Below are 22,103 nucleotides of genomic sequence, written 5' to 3'. Positions count from 1 at the left end.
TACAGTCTAGATTTAAATATTCTACACAGAAGGTACTTTATTTAGTGTACTTTAAATATTAATAATGTGGGCAGTGTAATTAGTGACTTTGGCTATTTCAGCCAAACATAGGTCAAACATAAGAGCTCAGCACTAAAGACTTTGGCTCTGTCATAGGATGCCACTTCTAAACTGGTCAGTTTGTCAAAAGTTACAGTTTGTTCAAGACCAAAAAGTTCTGTCATACCATGTTGCCAAATATGTTAATTACATGACCTACTGACTAAGTTTTTCACTTCTTCATTACTTCCATTTATATCTCCTTAAGCTAATTCGACTCCAGTTAGAATATTTAGTTTTATTTAGTTATTTATATATTAGTTTACAATTTATTTTTAGCTGAAAATGTATGTTAAAGCATATATACTAAATCAGTTAATTTGATTGTTTAACTTTGGTTTTGATTAGGTTATTTGTAATAATAAAAATTAAGTATAAATTTTTGTTGTTCACGTAAACCAAGTTACCTTATATTTAAACAATAGAATTTGGGGCTGTTCAGATGCCACTAATTTAAACGTGAGCAGGACGCACTTACTAGGAGGTAGGTAATAACAATGTAGGGTGTATCTGACTGTTATTAACACCAGTCAGTAAATGCCTACCTTTGACTAGTAGAGGGGGCTTTGTTATTCAGAATTGCATTAATAATCACAGGTGAACGTGTAAGCTCAGAAGTATTCCCAAGGGCCATGGCCACAGCCACAGCTGGAGGTGGGCTGGGCATGGGTACTATGATTCCTTAGCTGGGAGAGGTCGCTGTGCATGGGGAGACCCCACAGAACACCCTGCACCAGAGACAGCAGCTGAGAAAACCATAGCTGATATGGCCATCATGGGGCCACTAGAAGGACGCTATGCCTTTCCCTTAAGACTGTCCAACAGTGCTGGAATGAGGAGTAGTGGAGGGAAGGCAGTTCCCTTGGGCACTATAGTAAGCGGTGGACAATAACTAAGTAAATGTAATTTGTTACTGTACTTAAGTAGTTTTTTTGTGTATCTGTACTTTACTGAAATATTTGTATTTTTGGTGACTTTTTACTTTCATTCCACTACATTTCAAAGTCAAATATCTTACTTTTTGCTTCACTACATTATGCGAAATCTGTTGTTCCTTTCGGCTTTTGTGTTTATTAAAAACGTAAGATGTCAAAACAAAAGAAGCGTGAAGCAAGAACACCAATCAGGGCACAGCACGCACTTTGTTTTGAGCTTGTTTTGACCTATTGGGCATACTGGCCCACTGCAACAGGGTGTCCGCGGGGTTGTAAAAAGTATTAAAAGGTAGTAAATTCAGTTGGCCAAAATTAAGGCCATTAAAAAGTATTAAAAACTAATAAGCTTCATCTGACGAGGTATTAAATTTTCGAACCCTCTTCCAACTGCCTAGACGTTTTTGAATTTGTGATAAGTGCAGGCCTTTCTTCTTTTTGGCTTGCCGCCAAACCTGTTAGCGAAACACTATGGGAAAGTGCAAGTTTTCCGACGTCTGGCTTTTTGCCTCGTTTGCAAGAAGATCATCAACATACTCTGTATGGGGTTGAATGCTGTAAAATCGCATATGGAGTCCGCTAACCACCAAAGGAGGATGCACAGGCGTGGGGAGCAGCTTCCAATTTCAATGTTCTGCGGTACATCGCCGACATCAACCGCCACTGCTTTGCCGTCAACTGCTCTCCCTACCCGGACTACTGCCAGCAGTTTCCCAAGCGATAGCATCGTCAACAGGTGCTCAGATGCCAGACAGCAGCAGACCCAATGCCCCGTCACCACTGCCGCTACGTTGCGAGCTGAGGTGCTGTGGTGTTTGGACCAAAACATCACTCTTTCAATTCTAACGAAGGCATTGGAGAGCCTTTTCGCAATATGTTTCCAGACTCCGACATAGCGAAATCCTTCGCGTTAGGCAAGGATAAAACTGCTTACTTTATCAAATTTGGTATTGCGCCATGTTTCAAGAAGCAACTAGTGAAGACCATAAACAAAGCTGGGCCGTTCGTTCTAATGTTTGACAGAGCCTCAACCAATCCTCAAAAAAAAAAAACAGATGGACATACATATTCGTTTTTTGGAGGATGGCTCTGTCAGGTCAAGATATTTTGGCTCAGAATTCCTGGGACATGCAACAGCTGATGACCTGCTGCAGCACATCAAAGTAAGTTTATTTTCTTATTAATCATTCCTGACTAGGCTTGGGCGATATGGTGAAAATGCCTTGTACCGCGGTATGACAAAATACCGGCGATTATATTTTATTTTTACATTTGTACATGTATATTTTATTTACCTGGTGGTTATTTGGGTAAACCGCAGTGTCTCAGAGAAAATGCAGCCTGATTCACGTGAGTCACACAGGATAGCATCTAAATGTAACGGGGAATTACTGCAGGAATAGGGAATTCGTAGGAATTTACACCATCTCCCCAATGCATTTCCAACCCTTATTTGAGCGGAGACTTTGGAGCTTTTAACTTTCTTTTAAGTTAATTGAAACCCAGAAAGAAAGAAGTCAGATAAGACAGTACTTTATTCATCCCCGTAGGGAAATTGAAGCATCCCGTAGAGCGCAGAGAGATGTGCAGCCGTCTGATTGTAAGGTAACTAAAACGTTAGCGATCGCCATGGTAATGCTTTTAAATGGATAAATCGCCATCTCAATAAAATGTCACCTTGCTAGACAACATAACTACTGTCACTTAAAATGAACATTTCAATCTCACGTTCATTTGAAACAATATGCAAGTTAAAGTCCTGATGTGCTAGCGAGCTAGCTTGCATACTAGCCATATTCCCATTGTTACTCAGGCAAAATCGGGTGACGTGCTAACGTTAGCAAGCTAGCTATCTCGGTTAAGTGTCAACTATCTGTCTCGTGCATAAATATGGCATAAATTGGCATCACACCCACGCAAAAAACATAGAATTATATTCATAGAATTATATTTATATAATCTCACTGGTTATTTAGAGTAAATATTAGGACATCTAGGACTCCTGTTCGGGAGACCGTAGCTGTATCCTGTTACAAAAAAGGCTGTGTTAGAGATGGCAATACGTCGATATTGCACTCTCACCTCAAAGTATGCCATTCTGCAACACAAGACAGCCATGGGAAACGTAAATACCGGCAGTCAAGAGTACACCGCGCTATGAAAAAATGCATACTGCCCAAGCCTTGTCCTGACATATCCATCTCTGTCAAATGTTACCCAACACCTGGCTCAAGTTTTACTTAAGGATAATTATTCTTGTAAGTATAGGCTAATGTTGTCTGAATGTTCAATTTGAAGCATACATTACTGTTTGTCTGTATATGCAGTTTACTTCGACAATAAGTGTTTATTCATCCAATCTTTCTTCTGTGTTATGATTCACAGGAATGTGTTGCGCAATTGAACACGAGGCAGCTTCTGTCGGTCGGAATGGATGGCCCCAATGTAAATTAGCATGCTGAGCTTCATGGAGGTGCTCAAGTGATAATGGTTGGGAGCTGTGGACTACATACCCTCCACAATGCCATGAAGGCAGGCTTTATAGCCTGGCAACTTGAAAAACTTCTGCAAGCGATGTATTTTCTGTTCCACAATGTTCCTGCCTGGAGAGAGGACTTCACGAAGCTCACAAGCTCCTCTTGCTTTCCCCTCTCCTTCTGCAGCCATAGATGGGTGGAGAATATTCCATGCACATACTCACTCACCTTACTCTACAGAGATCTCTTTCTGGGCAGTTCTTGAGTCCAATGATGACATTGTTATAATTAAAAATGTGTTATATCTTTGGGGGGAAAAAAAAAAGTGTTATTTCTTTATTTACTTTTCACTTAAAGCCTCTTCAGTAGCCGCTTTAAGTCATGCTGGTATTAAAAAATATTTTGTAGGTATTAAAAAGGTATTAAATTCAACTTAAGAATCTCTGTATATACCCTGTGCAAGCACACAGTTCAATGTCAGTGCAGCAGCATACAGTTGAGAGAGCCTATTCCAAAATAAATGATGGAACTAACTTTGTGTAAATAGACCACAATATAGAAATATGTACACACATGCAGTTGTGACTGTATAAATTCAGAAAGACACGTCAAACACTTTCATTTTATACAAAATTCATTTTTGATAATTTATTTTTATGAACACACCTATAAATACAATATAGTAAAGGAAAACACATTTGTGAACCTTTGTTTAAAGCAAGATTTTATTAAACTTGTAACTAAGTTACAAATAAATCTTAAATTGAAACTTTGCTTGTTCGCAAAAGGTTATTTCATAGCCACGTGGTTCTTAGTTCCTAATGGAAATTGTTTGCCTTCAGAGCTTTGTGCTTTTTTGTGTGCTAAATAGACATCAATGTAAGATTAATTACTGACATTCTGTTATAAGATTTGGTTTACCAAGAGTGGCACTGGAGTATTTTCACCAAAAGTGAGTTAATGAAGCAAGATTCTTGTTACAAAAACGGTAATGAGACACTAGCATCAATGTTTTAGTACTTTTACCTTTGATACTTAAGTATATTTGAGGGCAAACACTTTTCTAAAGGGAGGACTATTACTGGAGTAATATTTTACATTGGGTCTCCAACTCAAGTACATGATTTGGGCAATTCGTCCACCACTCACCATAGTGTCCTGACCTAATGGCCTGCTTGGACTTGCTCTGAAAACCACAGTTGGCAGTGGGTCGTGCCAGATGAGGTTTGGCGGCATACGTGACCTGTTGCCAGCGTAGTGGTTCATGTGATAAATTGCAGACAGGTTGTCTGAGGGCTGACAAATTCTGAGGAGAGGCACACTTTCACTTGTCTGTGCTGCTTTGGATCCAACCTGAGGTTTTTCAGCTACATCTGGTAGGGACAGACATGAAGCATCCCCAGTGCAATTACTTGTGCAGCAGCTGTGAGAAAGCCCTGAAGCTGAAGTTTCAGATAAGTCACTTCTGAGCCCAGCTTATGCAAAAACGCAAACTGCCATCTTTCTTGGGCACAAGAATTACAGGGTTACACCACTCACTCTGATGGTTCCACCATGCCCATGGCCTTCATCAGTTCCACTTCCTCCATAAATGCTGATACTAACCGTTCAGGAATCCGGTAGTGCAGACGTTTGGGTTGAGCATTCCCTTTCATGCTCAGTACATAGTCAATTGTACTAACCTCATCTGGATTTGGACACTTTTCCCAGGTTTCCTTCATCAGTGACAGCAGTCCCCGCACTTCATGGGCATAAGCCAAATTGACTCCTTTTTGTGCTCCTTTGCTTTTGGAGGGCAGTTAAGGCAGTGAAAGATGACAAAACATTATCTAACCACTTTTGAGCAGATAGCCATAACATGCAGGTGGCCCCAGGATGAATGGGCTATAAGGTACTAATGGTTGCTAATTTAACATCGTTAAAATGTATACTTTTCTATGCTAGGAGTGCACACTAGCAAGAAGAGTCAGACCATGGGTTGGAACAGTTTTAACACTTTATTGAGCTCACCAGATGGGTTTTGCCGCCTTCTTTGTTTGTTCCACAGGAACCATGTCTGCAGCGTGGGTCAGTGGGTGGTGCTTAAGAGGGAGTGCATGCTTACGAAGCATGTCTTTATAGACATTATTGGAATTCTGGGAAATGTGGACTAGACTATCTGGAACTTTTCTAGGGGGTAAACCAGAAGTACTCAGAGAGCTATGTGAATAATGTGTAACATTACTGTCTTTATACCTAATATTAAAATATTATTTTGTGTGTTGGGAATGTGCTGTGAAATGGGAAACCGCGTTATTAAGCTAAATGTAATCTGTTAGTTTTTGTTGGTGGAGAAGGTATCTTGTGGAATTGTTTATGGTTTCACCCATGTTATTAAAAATGGCCATGTTGCCCTGTTTTGAAAAAAAAAGGTGTTTTTTGCCTGGCCAGAACCTTGTGTCCCCATAAGGGGTAATAAATGTTCAAACTGACTCCTTGTTGTGCTCCTTTGCTTTTGGTCACACCCTGACATAGACAACAATCACTTGAGCCTGCTACTAAGCAACAATGTTGTTCATATACCTGTAAGGCTGGTTCAACTGCAAAGTAAGGAGTTAACTCTTCTCACAGTTGATGGTGAAACCTAAAATCTGAGCATGATCCAGTAATCTGCATGTGTCCCTGACTGATCGTTCTTGGTTGAGGTGCAAACCTGCCATCAACCATGTATGGCTACCAACCAACCAGAGGTTTGATAGCCCACTTCAATAGCCCACTATCTACAGGCCTCTATGGCCCTGTCAGTACCAATGTTCTGCAGCATGCTCTGCAGCACAAGAAGCTTAAGTGACAATGATTTCGTCAGCCTTCCTAACTGCACCACAAGATCATATGCTCTCAGAATGAGCTCATCGGTGTGTCTGCACTTGTTAGGGCATTGCCAGTTAGGGCACTGGGGGAAAGCACTTCAGGGTCATTGCAGGCTTCACTGCTGGATGCATGTCAGTGATAAAATGTCAGTGATAAAATCTTGACACACAGGCATGGAGAATTTCTATGCATTTCATGACTGCAAACCTGACATGAGGAGGTCTGAAGCATAGCTAGTGTAATCTAACAGAGAAGTAGTGGCATATAGCCTGTTTCCCCTGTTCCATAAGCAGCCGCTCAAACACAGCTTAAAGGAGCTTGAGTAAGGCATGCTGGCCAATAAGCTTCAGCTGCAACACTGAGCACTGCTGATGGAGTGGCTGAGAGAGTGGCTTGCTCCCAAATGTCCAGATGTCCAAATAGTAGTGAAGAAACATTCCATAGAGGACAAAATGTTTTTTTGAAGCTCTGACAAAGTCACTGGACAGTGTGACTTCAGTATAAGCTTGAATAAGTCACATGCTGGTGACACAATGTGATTATTTGTCATACTTTCTTAGTGGCACAGCTAGAAAGCTATCTAGTTGGTAAGAATGGCCCGTGGTGCTCAGGAGCTATGAACCATAATTTTGTTTTGCCATATTGTACAGCTCTAGGTTTTAGAAAACACCTGGAGAAGGCATGCTCGATATTGACTAGCAAGTTATGGATGGCATTGTGCTCTTTTTTATGTACTCAGTAAAAAAACTATGTTTTCTCAACTTAAACATGCAATGTAAAAACACAGTGCATTGCCCAGGATACAGGGGTGCTTTTTAATCAGTGTGCGTTGCTTCATAGGCAACAATGAAAAGAAGCCAATTCAAGAGAGTTTGACAAGGTGTCCTCTGAACACCTACTGTTGATATCAGTGGCATTGCTGATTGAATGTAGTGAAGTTACCCACTATGCTACACAATTGTCATATTGTGATAGCCAAAGAGAGCATCAAGTTATATTTTTGGTGGATTTGTTTGGTTTAGTTCTTAATACTGACATGTTTTATTTATGTTGTGCCATGAATGAATCCACAAAGGTAGATTTAGCTAGCCATTAGTAAATTTGTATAATAACCAAATTGCACTCTTGTCTTTTGTCATGTTTCCAGACGATTTCACTCATCTTAAGAGGGTACTTTTGGTGAGAATTTCTGCACATATCTACATTCCATTAGCAAAATGCATTACCAGAATTGTAGTCATACCTGCTTGATTTTTTGTAGCTTATGTTAGTTAATGTCACAATTGGCCCCTCCCAATCCTGTCCATGTGTTCGTGTTTTGGTTTAGTCCATGTGCGTTTGTTTTGGTATCTGTAGTCCTGCCCCTCGTTTTGTAACTCCGCCCCTGATTGTTTTCACCTGTCCCTCGTTTTTCCTGTATACTTAAGCCCCGTGTTGGCCCCTCGTGGTTGCCGGTCTTCGTTTGTTGTGTTGATTTTGGTTTTTGACATGTCTGTCCCCTGATCTGTCCGTGTTGGCTATAGGAACCTGGACTGTTTTGACCACGAGTCACGACCCTGGATTTGCCCCTAATAAATCTCGCTTATCTCAGCACATGCGTCCGCCTCCTCGCTCCCCGTTACAGTTAACTTGAGGCACTGAGGAATTAAACTAATTCAATCTATGCAAACACCACAGGCTGCTTTGTTGCAGGCACTTCAAATTATCTTTTAATGGACTTAGTGTTAAAATTGCACCACTCTACTACGACTATCACTGAAACTATTTCTAGATTAGGTTAAAAACTTGAGCAGTGGGGTGAAAGAAGCTGTTCATGACACAGAGCTCAGCTATGCTAAGACTAACACAATAGCCTTTTGCAGTTCACACTTCATTGTGCTATTGCAATTTCCATGATTACTGGTTTTCAATTTCTTGAATTCATGTTGTGCTTGTGGGAAAGCATTTGAACCTGTATTGTCAAATAGCAATGTACAAGCTGCAAACATATTGCTTCTAGAAGAAAACATTCTTAGAAGGAAAATTACCAGAATGTTTTTAACAACATGGTCATTGCAGTACAAGTGAAATGACTTGAATCCTTGTTAGTATGTTTCAACTGATACACTGAAATTACAGCTTTCAATGTTAAACTCCCCACCGAAGATCGGACAGTTGACAGTACTATTTTGCAGAAGCATGTCATATTGACGTGCATCTATAAAATAAGAATTTTAGTTTGAGAAGTGCAGAAAGCTCCAAATTTAATAATTAACCAGACATGGGTTGTGAAATTATTATTACTGTTATTATAAGTTTGTTTTGAATGCATTCTGTTAGATAAACACAATGCATGCAAAGCAACATTATAATAATAGTATTAAAATTCAAATATTTGACATGTAGTCTGTTGCCTGGTTGGAGTGAAGCATTACAGCAGCTATACAAGACTAATTGATCCTGACTAATATTAAAGGGACATTCTAGCCAAAGAAAATTTAATCATTACTACTTCTGTTGTAAACACAACTCACCTCTCACTGCAGTAATCTCTAGACTGAGACTTTTAGAGCGAAAGATTAAATTAATACTTGTATTTATTCATCTTTTACTCTGAAATTCCAGGGTAGTAACTATAACAATAGAAATCAATCTCAACTTCTATCACTGTTAAACCTTATCACGTATCTGTATAGCACTTTGAGCTGCCACCAGTGTGAAATATTATCTGTAAATGAACAAAGGTTATTTAGGTTTTTAGTTGTCAGTTTGTTTATCAAGTTGACTCATTTTTAATTTCGCACAGTAAATATATGAGCTTTTCTAAATATTTTCTGTAGATGTGCTGTCGTATTGCCGTACATTTTACCCTTGTCATATTCGTCTCGTAGGGCGCCCTCCGCAAACAGCCAATCAGAAAGCGAAATGCAAATATAAGTTCTGACGTCGCTCAGTCCTCCGTAAGAGGTGAAAACTGTTTTCACAACAAGACAGAAGTAGAGACCGAGAATTAGTAAATCACATTGGCAAATGCCTTTCGTATATAATGATCCTAAAAAACCTGAGTGTCCGCTCTAATGCAAGAAGGACGTTGTTGATTTTCGTGGAACACTGCGCTTTGCTTTTTTGACACTCGGAGGGATACTCAGTCATCTTACCAACACCTCGGTAAGTTGTTTTTTTACGTTTAGGTTGCTCGATTTTTTCCGGCTTAGGTCATTAAGCTCCACACCCAAGTCAGCACTTAAATGTTTGTATTTCAACCATTGCAATAAACCAAATTTCTTTTAAATCGGCTTTTAAATCAATTATTTGTTTATTCAGAGAACGGAAACAATATTCTAGACCAGATATCCAGCGCTGTGTGGAAACAGATGTACCTATATGTTCACATTGCATAGGAGAGCCAAATAAAATCGTAATCAGGATAGGCAAAGACAACCTGATGCTAAACCTCAGTGTTAATTGTGAACATATTGTTTTTTGTTATGTAGGTTTGAAACTCCCTGCGGTATTAAATTAAGGAACTGACATTTGCACCTGCTCCTGAGTTTAGCTTTAAATCCAATTAAGCTAGTTACTGTTCTCTAAATAAAGCATTTTTAATTGTTACGGATGCTTTTAGTGAAGTGACACTGTCTGTACCAAGAAAAATATGAACGCTAAATAAGTTTTTGAACCGAGAGAAGTCATCAGTGAGAACGCCTCTACAAGGTCCCCAGACCAGTGCAAAACCTGGCGTCCACTTCGTGTATTACCTATATTGAATACTCTCTATTGAGCTACTGTTGGATTTACTGTAAAATTACTTTTTTACAGTAAATTGTAGTCTTTTCCATGTTCTGACATTTATTGCACATGCACGTGAGAAAAAGAGCATGGTGAAATATTGCTGTCTGCAGTAAGCTCCCAACACTTAAAAAGACTCCCAACACTTAAAATGTACAGTAGGTGTTTTGGTGGTCTACCAGGTCTTGCATAGTTTCACAAAAATCACCTTGTCATGCAAATATAATTTCTAAACTCTTCAAAAATATCCACTGAAAAAAATATAGTATTAAATAATTGGCCATTTTAAGTTGAAATTAAGTGGATGAAGGGTGATCCTTGACTTTTGCACACTACTGTGTATGTGTAAAAGTTATTTTTGTTGTTGTCATAACAAAGCCTTGTATCTTTTAATGTTCGTTTTTTTTGTGAACAACTGTTTTATTGTCTTTTAACTAATATATTAGCATACATATAACATAAGAACACATAAGATCCCTCTTCCCTCTCCACCTCCCCCTCCCGGATGTGTTTCGGATAGTACATTTAAAAACATAGGTACACCTACATACGCATACAAATATGAGAACATAGCTTCATGAAAACAAAAGTGAGAAAATAAATAAACAGACATGTATCTTTTAATGTTAGTTAATGTAACTTGAGTTTAGTTCAATGTTATTATGGTCAGTGTGTGCATGTGTGTGTTGTGGTGTGTTTATCTCTGTAACCACCTTTGTGTATTCCCATCACTGAATTCACAATGGGACTCCAAGGAATGTGCCTCTCTTTTTAACTGGTAATTAATCACTATAGACCTGAGGTCACGTAGAGGAGAATACAGCAGAGTCATAATTGTTCCAGATTTTATCTTTCAACATGTTTAAAAATTGCATTAATGTCACTAATGTCCATTTAGCATGAAGTCTTTTCTTAACATAAACCACAGACCACTGTTCTGGTGTTGTATGTCAAGAGCAAGTTCACTGTTATGCTATTCAGCATATTTCTGTTTTTCACCACAAATATTTAAGAAAAAACTTTCAAAGGCTCAAGACATTGAGTACTTTAATGGCCCCTTAAATGGCCAGGACCCACCAGCAGATTAATTCAGCCAGTTTGCTTTGTAGTCCATGTAGTTACTAAATAATAAGTATTATTAAGGTAGTATGTTAATTAATATGTAATAAGCCTAGGATTTTAAGGGGTCCATGAATAATCTTTTTGCTAGACTATTTTTTTTCACAAACTTTGCTTTACCACAATGAATGTATTTTTTCCAACAGGTTGGTGATCCTTTAGCTGGACCTGTTCATCTTAAACATACTTTAAAGGAATCCTGCGGATGGAACTGAGTTTGCTAAAATTTTTGTGTTGGGTTGACTTTTTTCCTTTCCTTTCCTTTACTTGATACCTGTTTTAAATAAAGGAGAGGACAAAAATGATGACAATGCGACGTACAAAGACTCTGATAATTATGGTCCTGACTAGCAGCTTTTGTCTTGTAATATTATATTCAATGCTAAACCTGCAAGTTACTCATAATCGAAGGGAAGTAGCGGAAATACCTGCAGTTACCACCAAAAACCTAGTTCTAGCAACCAGCACCATTGGTATCAAAGATAACAAGAGCACTGAACATCCAACAGAGTCAAAAAGTGGTCCACCCTCTAGTACTGCAGCAGTTCAGCAAGTCACTGTTTCTGAGAGCTTCATAAAGGATATTCCAAAAAGCAGCGCCTTCTGGAACAGGAAAATGTACTCATTGTTTGGACAGCAGCCCATTCCGATAAATCTTACAGGAAATGAACTTGTGAATGGCTCTCAATGCCATCCTGAGAGCATTGAGTCACTTCAAATGAACATACAGGATTTGAGATCTTATCCTGAGCTCTACCAGGACTTCCTTCAAGGTATGGATTGTCACAGTCCACAGATTCTAATTGACCAGCCTAACAAGTGTGCCCCAGTTGGTAGCAAAGGTCAAGTTTTTCTTCTTTTTGCTGTCAAATCTACCCCAAGACACTTTGAGAGGCGACAGGTTATCAGAGACACTTGGGGAAGAGAGGGAGTGTACCAGGGGGAGTTGATTGTGAGAACAGTCTTTCTGTTAGGCAGAACATCTGTGGATGATCCTAATCTGGATAAGCTAATCACTTTTGAGGCTAAGGAATATGGTGATCTACTCGTTTGGGACTTTCAAGACTCGTTTTACAATCTTACCCTGAAAGAGCATGTGTTTTTTAAATGGACTCTATATCAATGTCCCCAGGTGTCCTTCATTTTCAAAGGTGATGATGATGTTTTTGCTAACACACCAGCTATCCTTAGTCATCTACAATCTTTAGAGCCTGACAGAGCTTCCAAATTATACGCTGGTCAAATAATCTCTGATGCAAGCCCATTAAGAGACATCAAAAGCAAATATTATGTCCCCCAGTCATTCTATGAAGGCCCTTACCCAACCTATGCTGCTGGTGGTGGGTTTCTCTTCTCTGGATCTCTTCTTAAACCTCTCTACATCATCTCCCACTACATTCCTTTTTTCCCCATTGATGATGTGTATACAGGGATGTGTTTTAAGGCCCTTGGCATCTCAGCAGAAAAGCATGAGGGCTTTCAGACTTTTGACATTCGTGAACAGGATAGGGAGAATGCATGTGTGCACAAGCACTTGCTCCTGGTACATCAGCGGAATCCACGACAGAGTAAAAGACTTTGGAGGAACATGCACAGTCCCTTGCTAACATGCTGACTAAGAGAGCTAGCTGGTCTTGAAACCCAGACAGTCTCAGTCTGCATTTATGTTGTAATTACACTGAGACTAGGAGGCGACTGATTTTTTAATATATATAGAAAATACAGTTTTTGCTTTAGCTTATAAATTTCCTGATTACCATATCTGGTAAATCGGCCTGTAATGCTTATTTATGTTGCAGATAATGCTGGCCCTGATGTAAATGTCTTATGTGCAACTATTGTTGTTTGAAAACTATACGACACTGAATTGCATTTGAGTTGAATCATGTAAAATGTCCTGCATTTGAAACTCAGCTACAACAGCTGCATTTGTCTCAAATTTGTGAAGCAAGTTTAATGAGTCAAAACTGTGACAATGCATCACATGATGATGTTGGATGAAATCGCTTCAAATGACTGGTCTCACCGCATTAATGGACAATAAAATAAAACGGTAGATGGTTTATTGGGCAACTGAGAAGCATTAACTTTATGTAAGTTGGGAAGCTTTTCATTTTGTCATGAACCATGGCATCAACCATGTTTCTTGAAATTACCCAGCTACAGTAATAGGTGTTCAAACAGCTGCTTGTGACACTGTTCATTTTTTTTATCCACCTGCTATGATAACAGTCTATTTAGTTATATTCATTTTGTACTCTCTTGATGCCCTCTAATTTTACACAGAGCTCAGATTCCTTTGGCATCCAAAGGATGAATAATATTACAGAAAAGAAAACAGATGAACTGCTTGTTCTTATGTCACAGAATGACATGTTAAACAACAATTTCCAAAGGGCTGATATAAACACAACAGACTCACATATATAGTAGAGAATCCTAGATGGATAGATATATAGGTACATAGATATAGAAAACTGAATAGAAACAACAGCTGGAAAAATAGCATACACTGAAAATAATGAAATATGTAAAAAAAATATGTGAATAGTGGATGACATTATATAGTATATCAGAAAAAATATGTGCTGATAATGTGATTAACTAGTGGATTAATCAAATGGGTTGCATTTTTACAGTTATAATTGTATAATTACAATCACTGTTAAGAATATATAGACATTATGTTGCAAGCAAATCAGCAGAGGCCTTATGATTTAAGCAAACTAAACAGAGATTTTACTTGTCAAACTCAATTCATTTTCTAATTATTTATGATTTTTTTTTAATCCTAGTATTATTTTAATCCCTAGCCAGGGCCCACTGGCAGCCCCAAAGTTTTATTGCACACTTCTATAACCTAAGAATAACTCAACTACTTTTCAACTGCATTTGTCACTCCTGCTACCAGTTTGCATAATGATAAGAACTGCACTACCTAGAATCCGTCAAGGTCGCGTGAGGAGGAGCTCTTCCCTTCTCTCTTCTTCACCGGAATACTAACTACTCACAGCTGTGTTAATGATCACCTAACTAAACTAGTTAGTATTTAATCCAGGTTTTAGTACTAGTTATTTGCAAAGTATTTCCAGTTTTACCTGCCTTACTGAGCGTTATTTACCGGTTCTGATACTCTGTTTGTTCTGATCTTTTTGCCTGATCTGTTTGACCCTGATTTTTGGACTTCCCCTGTTTGTACTGTTCCTTGGATTACTGCATTATTTGGCTGTTGACCTTTCGCTTGTTTCACAGACTGTGCCTTGCCTTGCCCTCATCTGTTATGATTGCCTGTATTGTTCTGCTGCTTACCCTGGAATTGACCCCTGTTTGTCTCCTGACTAATCTATGCAATTATCCCAGTAAAGCTTCTGTTTTGCTTCTTATCTGTGAGCGTCTGCCTTCTGATTGTATGTCACAGCATTGAAGTCCCTGTAGTTACTGAATAATAAGCCTTAGTATGTAATAAGCCTGGGCTTTTAAGGTGTTAACTAGACTTTCCATTTAATATTAAAATGTTAATTTTGGTGACATATGTACCTTATGAAGTCTGACTGTATGGTTAGAGGACAAAAATGCGTCATCTTTCACTAGAAGATTCTGACCTGTGCTCATAAAGGGACAGATTTGCTAAGTGTTGCACTGTTGTGAACGCTATTATACCGCAATTTTATTACAAATTACTAAATAGATGAAATGGCCTTTTAGCATCCAAAAGAAGTGATTGATGCTTGTTAGCACTTTTGCCTCATTGCATATGCATTTAGAGTAGTTTCCCCTCACAAAACACAAAATGCTAGGAGGAGATAATGAAGCACCTACTCTTATTTACCAAGGCTAATAGCAAACACTGACTGTGCGCTATTTACCACCTATGAAAAGCATACAATTGGAAAGACACAGTATCATAGCTTCCAAAAGCACTTGGCATGGAAGTTTGACTCATCCCTCCAGCCAAAACTAAATGTTTCAAAACAGAAATTAAGATTATCTTCTTAAATTTCTTAAGTATTATGTCAAAACAATGTCTAATATTTTCTCTAAATAATTATGTTGAAATAATCATGTACTTCCTCAACAAATAATGATTTTTTCAAGATTGTCTTACTAAATCAGAATCTTGAGAAACTAAAACAGGATTTTGACTTAATGAGTCACAATTTGAACCTGAAACAGAGACGGAGTAAAAAGTCTTTTCTCCTACTTGGTAGAAATGGGCTTTTATACAAAAAGCACACAAGCTCTTTGAGGAAATTTCTTCTTGCCCCGTGGAAATCCAAGTGTGTGACCAGCCATGCTGTTAAAATACTACAAATACAAAAATAAAGTACCATAACTTGTGTGAAAGCAGTCTCTTTTAATAGCAATGAGTTCTACAAAATGTTATCAGTTATGCAGTATTTTGTAGGGCAGTATTGCATCCCCATGCTTCATCAGTTTGACAGATTTGGAGTTTGGAGTGTTGTTTTCATGTTTTCATTGTTAATGATTTCTCACTACAATATCCATCATGTATTACGGAAATACATAACACAAACATGGGGAATCCCTACACCACTAAACATATCTATATACTGGGGTGTGGGAGATTTACATTTATGTTGTTTGTCCCTGAAACAATGAATAGTTAAATCCTATCAGTTGCATGTATCTAATATATAAACATATAATTACTACATATACATATAACAATAACAATTAAAGAGCATCGACCTATTAATGAAATCTCAAATCATTCATCTGAAAGTCGCATAAATGTTAAATGAACAGCTCTTTCTCAGCCTGAGCAGCTAATGGTGAATGACGAGTTTTAGTAGAATTTTGAGTTTGAGAGTTGTTAAAAGCACATTGAAAGAATCTAGTCCTTTGTCATGTCGACATGTTTGTGTTGTTATTATTATGGAACTGTCAAGATTTTTAGGGCTCAAGCACGCAGAGCATAGAACCCTATTGGTATTGTCAAGCTTTTTCTTATTGGGATCAGAGCACACAGTGCGTAGGACCCTATTGTTTTTGCTCTGATTTTTTGTCTTCTTCTTCTTCTCATTATTATATTAGGGGTCCAAGCACCTTTAGGTGCACGGAACCCTATTGCTTTTGCTGCGATTTTTCTTCTTCTTTTTCTTCTTCTTATTATTAGGGTTCAAACACACAGTGCTTTAGCACTCAAAAACACTTAAAAATAATTTAAAATGCTATTACATTGTTATTACAAGATGGACAGATTAAACAAATGGTGCCATACGACTCAGCTCAATCACTGAATAACTTTGTAATTACGTATTATGTCAGAAATTGTACTGTTTGTCTGGTATTTGGCTTATTCATTCAAAGACTACATTATACAAAGGCTTATTATACATAGGTCAAAAAGTCAATCTGACCAAGACGTGGTAAACCCATTTGGAAATGGTCCCTGATCAAAAGTCATACCATATTGAGGCCTGTTGACAAATTCTTACCCACTTTCACTGAGCTACTCACAACAAAAGTGCCCCTTTTAAGTAAATTCGGCCTCACTATGGCCTACATCAAATCAAAGGATTAAATATAGAACCAATCCACTGTGCAAGTGCTACTATGTGAGAAATGCTGCCATTAGTCATGTAATTTTAAGATCTATGTTGACAACCTCTTGGAGGTTCTACAAACCAGTGTATATCAGTACATATGAATGTAGACCCATTTTATGTTCAAAGACATCTGCTCCTTGTTTATGGCAACAAAGACCTTTTGAGGAATTGACATGCTTTCAATTCTGTTCACTCTGCCTATAAATAAGATCCAAACAGCTGAAGGCCTTTTTAGGCCGAATGAACTAAACCTTTTGACTAAAGATTTTTGCCAGTCAAACCATATTTTTTCCCGGTTCCTTGGGTCCAAACAAACAACTGTTGAATTTGGACCATTTAGCTCCGCCCCATTTTATTTTTAGCTAATTTGCATAATATGCAAAACCTATGTAGATGCAAAGATCCTCATGTATCTGGTGTCAAAAAATTCAGAAGAGCCTGAACTTCATTAATTATCAAAAACATGTTGAATTTTCTAAACAGCATGGCTGCCATATGCAAATGAACCCTTCTGGATAAATTAAAAAGAATTCAGAATTAATTTTAAATTCTGTAACTTGACAATCCTTCAGCCAACAAATTTCAAACTTGACAGCCATATTCAGCAGAAGATTCTGATGAGGCCATTCGATTTTTATGCACATTTGTAATTAGGAGGCGGAGTTAATGCTACATGGCCGTCTCTCAGCATCCGTACATCCGATCAAGCTGAAACTTTGCATTGAGCATCTACTACACATACTATAAGTGATATGGCCAATGTGATATATTGAAATTTGTGCTCGCCATTGGCCAATCAGCATTTAGCAAAAGGTCAATCTGACTAAGACTTGGTAACCACATTTGGAAATGGTCTCTGATTACCATATTGAGGCCATTGGACTAATTCTGACCCACTTTCACTGAGCTCCTCTACAACTAAAGGGCCCCTTATGAGTGCATTGGGCCTCACTATGGCCTACATTGGGCCTCACTACAGGGCCTACCCCAAACTGCTTGAGGCCTTTTTAGGTCGAATGAACTAAACCTGCAGAAGGGCCTGTACTGCTGGTGCATCCTTGAACCCGCTCATTGCCGCTTGCAACAATATTTATTCTTTTTCTCCTAAAAAACATGCTGTGGAGAAGAAACCGTAAGTCCTACAGACACCAAACTTGGTGGGTAGTGTACTTTGTGTACACTCACCAGGCAAGAAAAATGACTCCGATTGGCCAAAGTGGGGTGCTATAGAGCAGCAAAACACGTTTTGCTTCATAATTCCTAAACCTGTGCACAGACAAAATTCTTTTTGTTCCTCGTTCCTTGGGTCAAATCAAACAACTTTTTTGCTAATTTGCATAATATGCGAAACCTACTTTTGGGAACTAGTCCTACAATTTTCACTCAATCCTCATGTTTCTGGTATCAAAAAACACAGAAGCACTTCTGACAAAATTCAAAATTCATTTAAGACTCTTAACTCAAGACTGCTTCAGCCAAGAACAGTGTATCTCCATATACTTATTCATGACAAGATTCTGTGGATGCCTTTCAAATTTGGTGGTCATATGTAATTAGAGGGCGGGGCAGTTGCCAATTAACTGTTTCTCAGCATCCATACATCCGATCAAGCTGAAACTTGGCAGGTATCATCTACTACACATACTATAATCTTGAAGACCAATTTGATACATTGAAATTTATGGTCACCATCAGGCAATCAGCGTTCAGCAGGCCTTTGACAGGCTTAACATTGACCAATCATCATGAAACTTGAAATGTGTCTCTATATACAGGGTATATACAGAGATTCTTAAGTTGAATTTAATACCTTTTTAATACCTACAAAATATTTTTTTAATACCAGCATGACTTAAAGTGGCTACTGAAGAGGCTTTAAGTGAAAAGTAAATAAAGAAATAACACTTTTTTTTTCAAAGATATAACACATTTTTAATTATAACAATGTCATCACTGGACTCAAGAACTGCCCAGAAAGAGATTTCTGTAGAGTAAGGTGAGTGAGTATGTGCATGGAATATTCTCCACCCATCTATGGCCGCAGAAGGAGAGGGGAAAGCAAGAGGAGCTGGTGAGCTTCGTGAAGTCCTCTCTCCGGGCAGGAACATTGTGGAACAGAAAATACATCGCTCGCAGAAGTTTTTCAAGTTGCCAGGCTATAAAGCCTGCCTTCATGGCATTGTGGAGGGTATGTAGTCCACAGCTCCCAACCATTATCACTTGAGCACCTCCATGAAGCTCAGCATGCTCCTTTTGAAGGAGATCTAAGAACTTAAAATTTACATTGGGGCCATCCATTCCGACCGACAGAAGCTGCCTCATGTTCAATTGCGCAACACATTCCTGTGAATCATCACACAGAAGAAAGATTGGATGAATAAACACTTATTGTCGAAGTAAACTGCATATACAGACAAACAGTAATGTATGCTTCAAATTGAACATTCAGACAACATTAGCCTATACTTACAAGAATAATTATCCTTAAGTAAAACTTGAGCCAGGTGTTGGGTAACATTTGACAGAGATGGATATGTCAGGACAAGGCTTGGGCGGTATACATTTTTTCATAGCGCGGTGTACTCTTGACTGCCGGTATTTACGTTTCCCATGGCTGTCTTGTGTTGCAGAATGGCATACTTTGAGGTGAGAGTGCAATATCGACGTATTGCCATCTCTAACACAGCCTTTTTTGTAACAGGATACAGGAGTCCTAGATGTCCTAATATTTACTCTAAATAACCAGTGAGATTATAAGAGATATAAATATAATTCTATGAATATAATTCTATGTTATTTGCATGGGTGTGATGCCAACGGCTCCCATATTTATGCACGAGACAGATAGTTGACACTTAACCGAGATAGCTAGCTTGCTAACGTTAGCACGTCACCCGATTTTGCCTGAGTAACAATGGGAATATGGCTAGTATGCAAGCTAGCTCGCTAGCACATCAGGACTTCAACTTGCATATTGTTTCAAATGAACGTGAGATTGAAATGTTCATTTTAAGTGACAGTAGTTATGTTGTCTAGCAAGGTGACATTTTATTGAGATGGCGATTTATCCATTTAAAAGCATTACCATGGCGATCGCTAACGTTTTAGTTACCTTACAATCAGACGGCTGGACATCTCTCTGCGCTCTACGGGATGCTTGAATTTCCCTACGGGGATGAATAAAGTACTATCTTATCTGACTTCTTTCTTTCTGGGTTTCAATTAACTTAAAAGAAAGTTAAAAGCTCCAAAGTCTCCGCTCAAATAAGGGTTGGAAATGCATTGGGGAGATGGTGTAAATTCCTACGAATTCCCTATTCCTGCAGTAATTCCCCGTTACATTTAGATGCTATCCTGTGTGACTCACGTGAATCAGGCTGCATTTTCTCTGAGACACTGCGGTTTACCCAAATAACCACCAGGTAAATAAAATATACATGTACAAATGTAAAAATAAAATATAATCGCCGGTATTTTGTCATACCGCGGTACAAGGCATTTTCACCATATCGCCCAAGCCTAGTCAGGAATGATTAATAAGAAAATAAACTTACTTTGATGTGCTGCAGCAGGTCATCAGCTGTTGCATGTCCCAGGAATTCTGAGCCAAAATATCTTGACCTGACAGAGCCATCCTCCAAAAAACGAATATGTATGTCCATCTGTTTTTTTTTTTTGAGGATTGGTTGAGGCTCTGTCAAACATTAGAACGAATGGCCCAGCTTTGTTTATGGTCTTCACCAGTTGCTTCTTGAAACATGGCGCAATACCAAATTTGATAAAGTAAGCAGTTTTATCCTTGCCTAACGCGAAGGATTTCGCTATGTCGGAGTCTGGAAACATATTGCGAAAAGGCTCTCCAATGCCTTCGTTAGAACTGAAAGAGTGATGTTTCGTTGCAAGCTTATTAGTTTTTAATACTTTTTAATGGCCTTTTTAATGGCCAACTGAATTTACTACCTTTTAATACTTTTTACAACCCCGCGGACACCCTGATATAGGCACTTTCTAACAACCAGTCAACAGATTTGGCCACGGGGGGGGGGGGGGGGGGGGGGGGGGGGGGGCGCTAGTCATCACTTACTTATTACACTTACTTATTACAAATCACTTACTTATTACATGTTACTAAGACATAATTACAAATTCATCCAAAAGTCTATATGAGTCAAGTGTAGAACAATGTGCCAAACAAATTTGCAATTACAATTATATTTTAAAAATGCATAGTTTTTAAATAATTGTTTACTGTTTGAAAACCGTGCTTTGTGAACTAGTCTTTGGCTTTTGATGCAAACTTTTTGACATTGGTCTATAAATATTCTGTGACATGTCCAGGTAAATAATTAACAATAAAATCTGGACATTTTCCACCCAACCTGGTGTTGCTCTATTAATGTATAATTATGGCCATGGCATTGCTAGCTTGATTTGCTATAAGTCAACAGTCTTTTGTACAATCTTCTCAAAACTTCAAGGTTTTATATATATTGAGACACAAATGGGGACCTTTATGGGGACTGTTAGCACTCAAAAACACAAAAATCTGCAAAAAATGCTATTACAACATTATTACAAAGTTTACGGTTAAACACGTGGTGCCATTTAATTCAGGTCATTGAACTGAATAACTTTGTAATTGCATGTTATGTCAGAAATTGCACAAATTTTTCAGTATTTTGGCTTAAATTTGTTTTGCTTTTCAGCAAGGTTGCCCATTTGGTCTACATGGGCTCCTGTATGCTTGGACCCGCTCATCGCTGCTTGCAGCTATATTTTTATTTTACTTTTATAATTCAAGAAAGGAATAAAGATAACATATTTTGAGACCTTTCATAATGGTCTGAAAGTTCTCTTCTGACTGTGTAAACCTGTGGAACTCTGAACTTCATACAGTAATTAATCTTAAAATTTTAACTGATAAGAATTATACTATGAAATATGAATTATTGTGTAATTACTAAGAAACAGTTCAGTAAGTTATGTAATTAATAGAGTGTGGGCCTACATACAGATCCGTGGTGATTTAAAGGATGAATAATAATAGATAAGGCAGTAATATTATAGTAATATATATAATACAGTAATATAATAATACAGTAAGCTGTAGCTGTGAATACAAACGATATAATCATTACTGACTGGGCTGTGATAAGCCAAGGAAGAAAAATGAATACATGCACACCTTGAATTTGTGCAGAATATGCAAAGAAATAATTGCTGCAATGGAAAATATGGTATGCAAATCTCAAAAGAGCTTAGTTGCCTGTTGCACCCAATGTCATGAT

General features: G+C 38.2%; 1 protein-coding gene across 1 annotated transcript; it reads left to right on the top strand.

Annotated features, from left to right (window-relative positions):
• The first annotated feature begins 9,296 nt into the window (after positions 1-9,296).
• b3gnt2l (UDP-GlcNAc:betaGal beta-1,3-N-acetylglucosaminyltransferase 2, like) lies at positions 9,297-14,628 on the top strand. Its single transcript, XM_017685690.1, has 2 exons — positions 9,297-9,505; positions 11,392-14,628. Exon 2 carries the CDS (start codon positions 11,547-11,549, stop codon positions 12,858-12,860), a length of 1,314 nt encoding a protein of 437 aa, XP_017541179.1. The 5' UTR covers positions 9,297-9,505; positions 11,392-11,546; the 3' UTR covers positions 12,861-14,628.
• The last annotated feature ends 7,475 nt before the right edge of the window (positions 14,629-22,103 follow it).

Source organism: Pygocentrus nattereri, chromosome 7 (assembly GCF_015220715.1).
Source record: "Pygocentrus nattereri isolate fPygNat1 chromosome 7, fPygNat1.pri, whole genome shotgun sequence".
NCBI lineage: Eukaryota > Metazoa > Chordata > Actinopteri > Characiformes > Serrasalmidae > Pygocentrus > Pygocentrus nattereri.
This window is presented reverse-complemented; position numbering and strand designations above follow the sequence as displayed.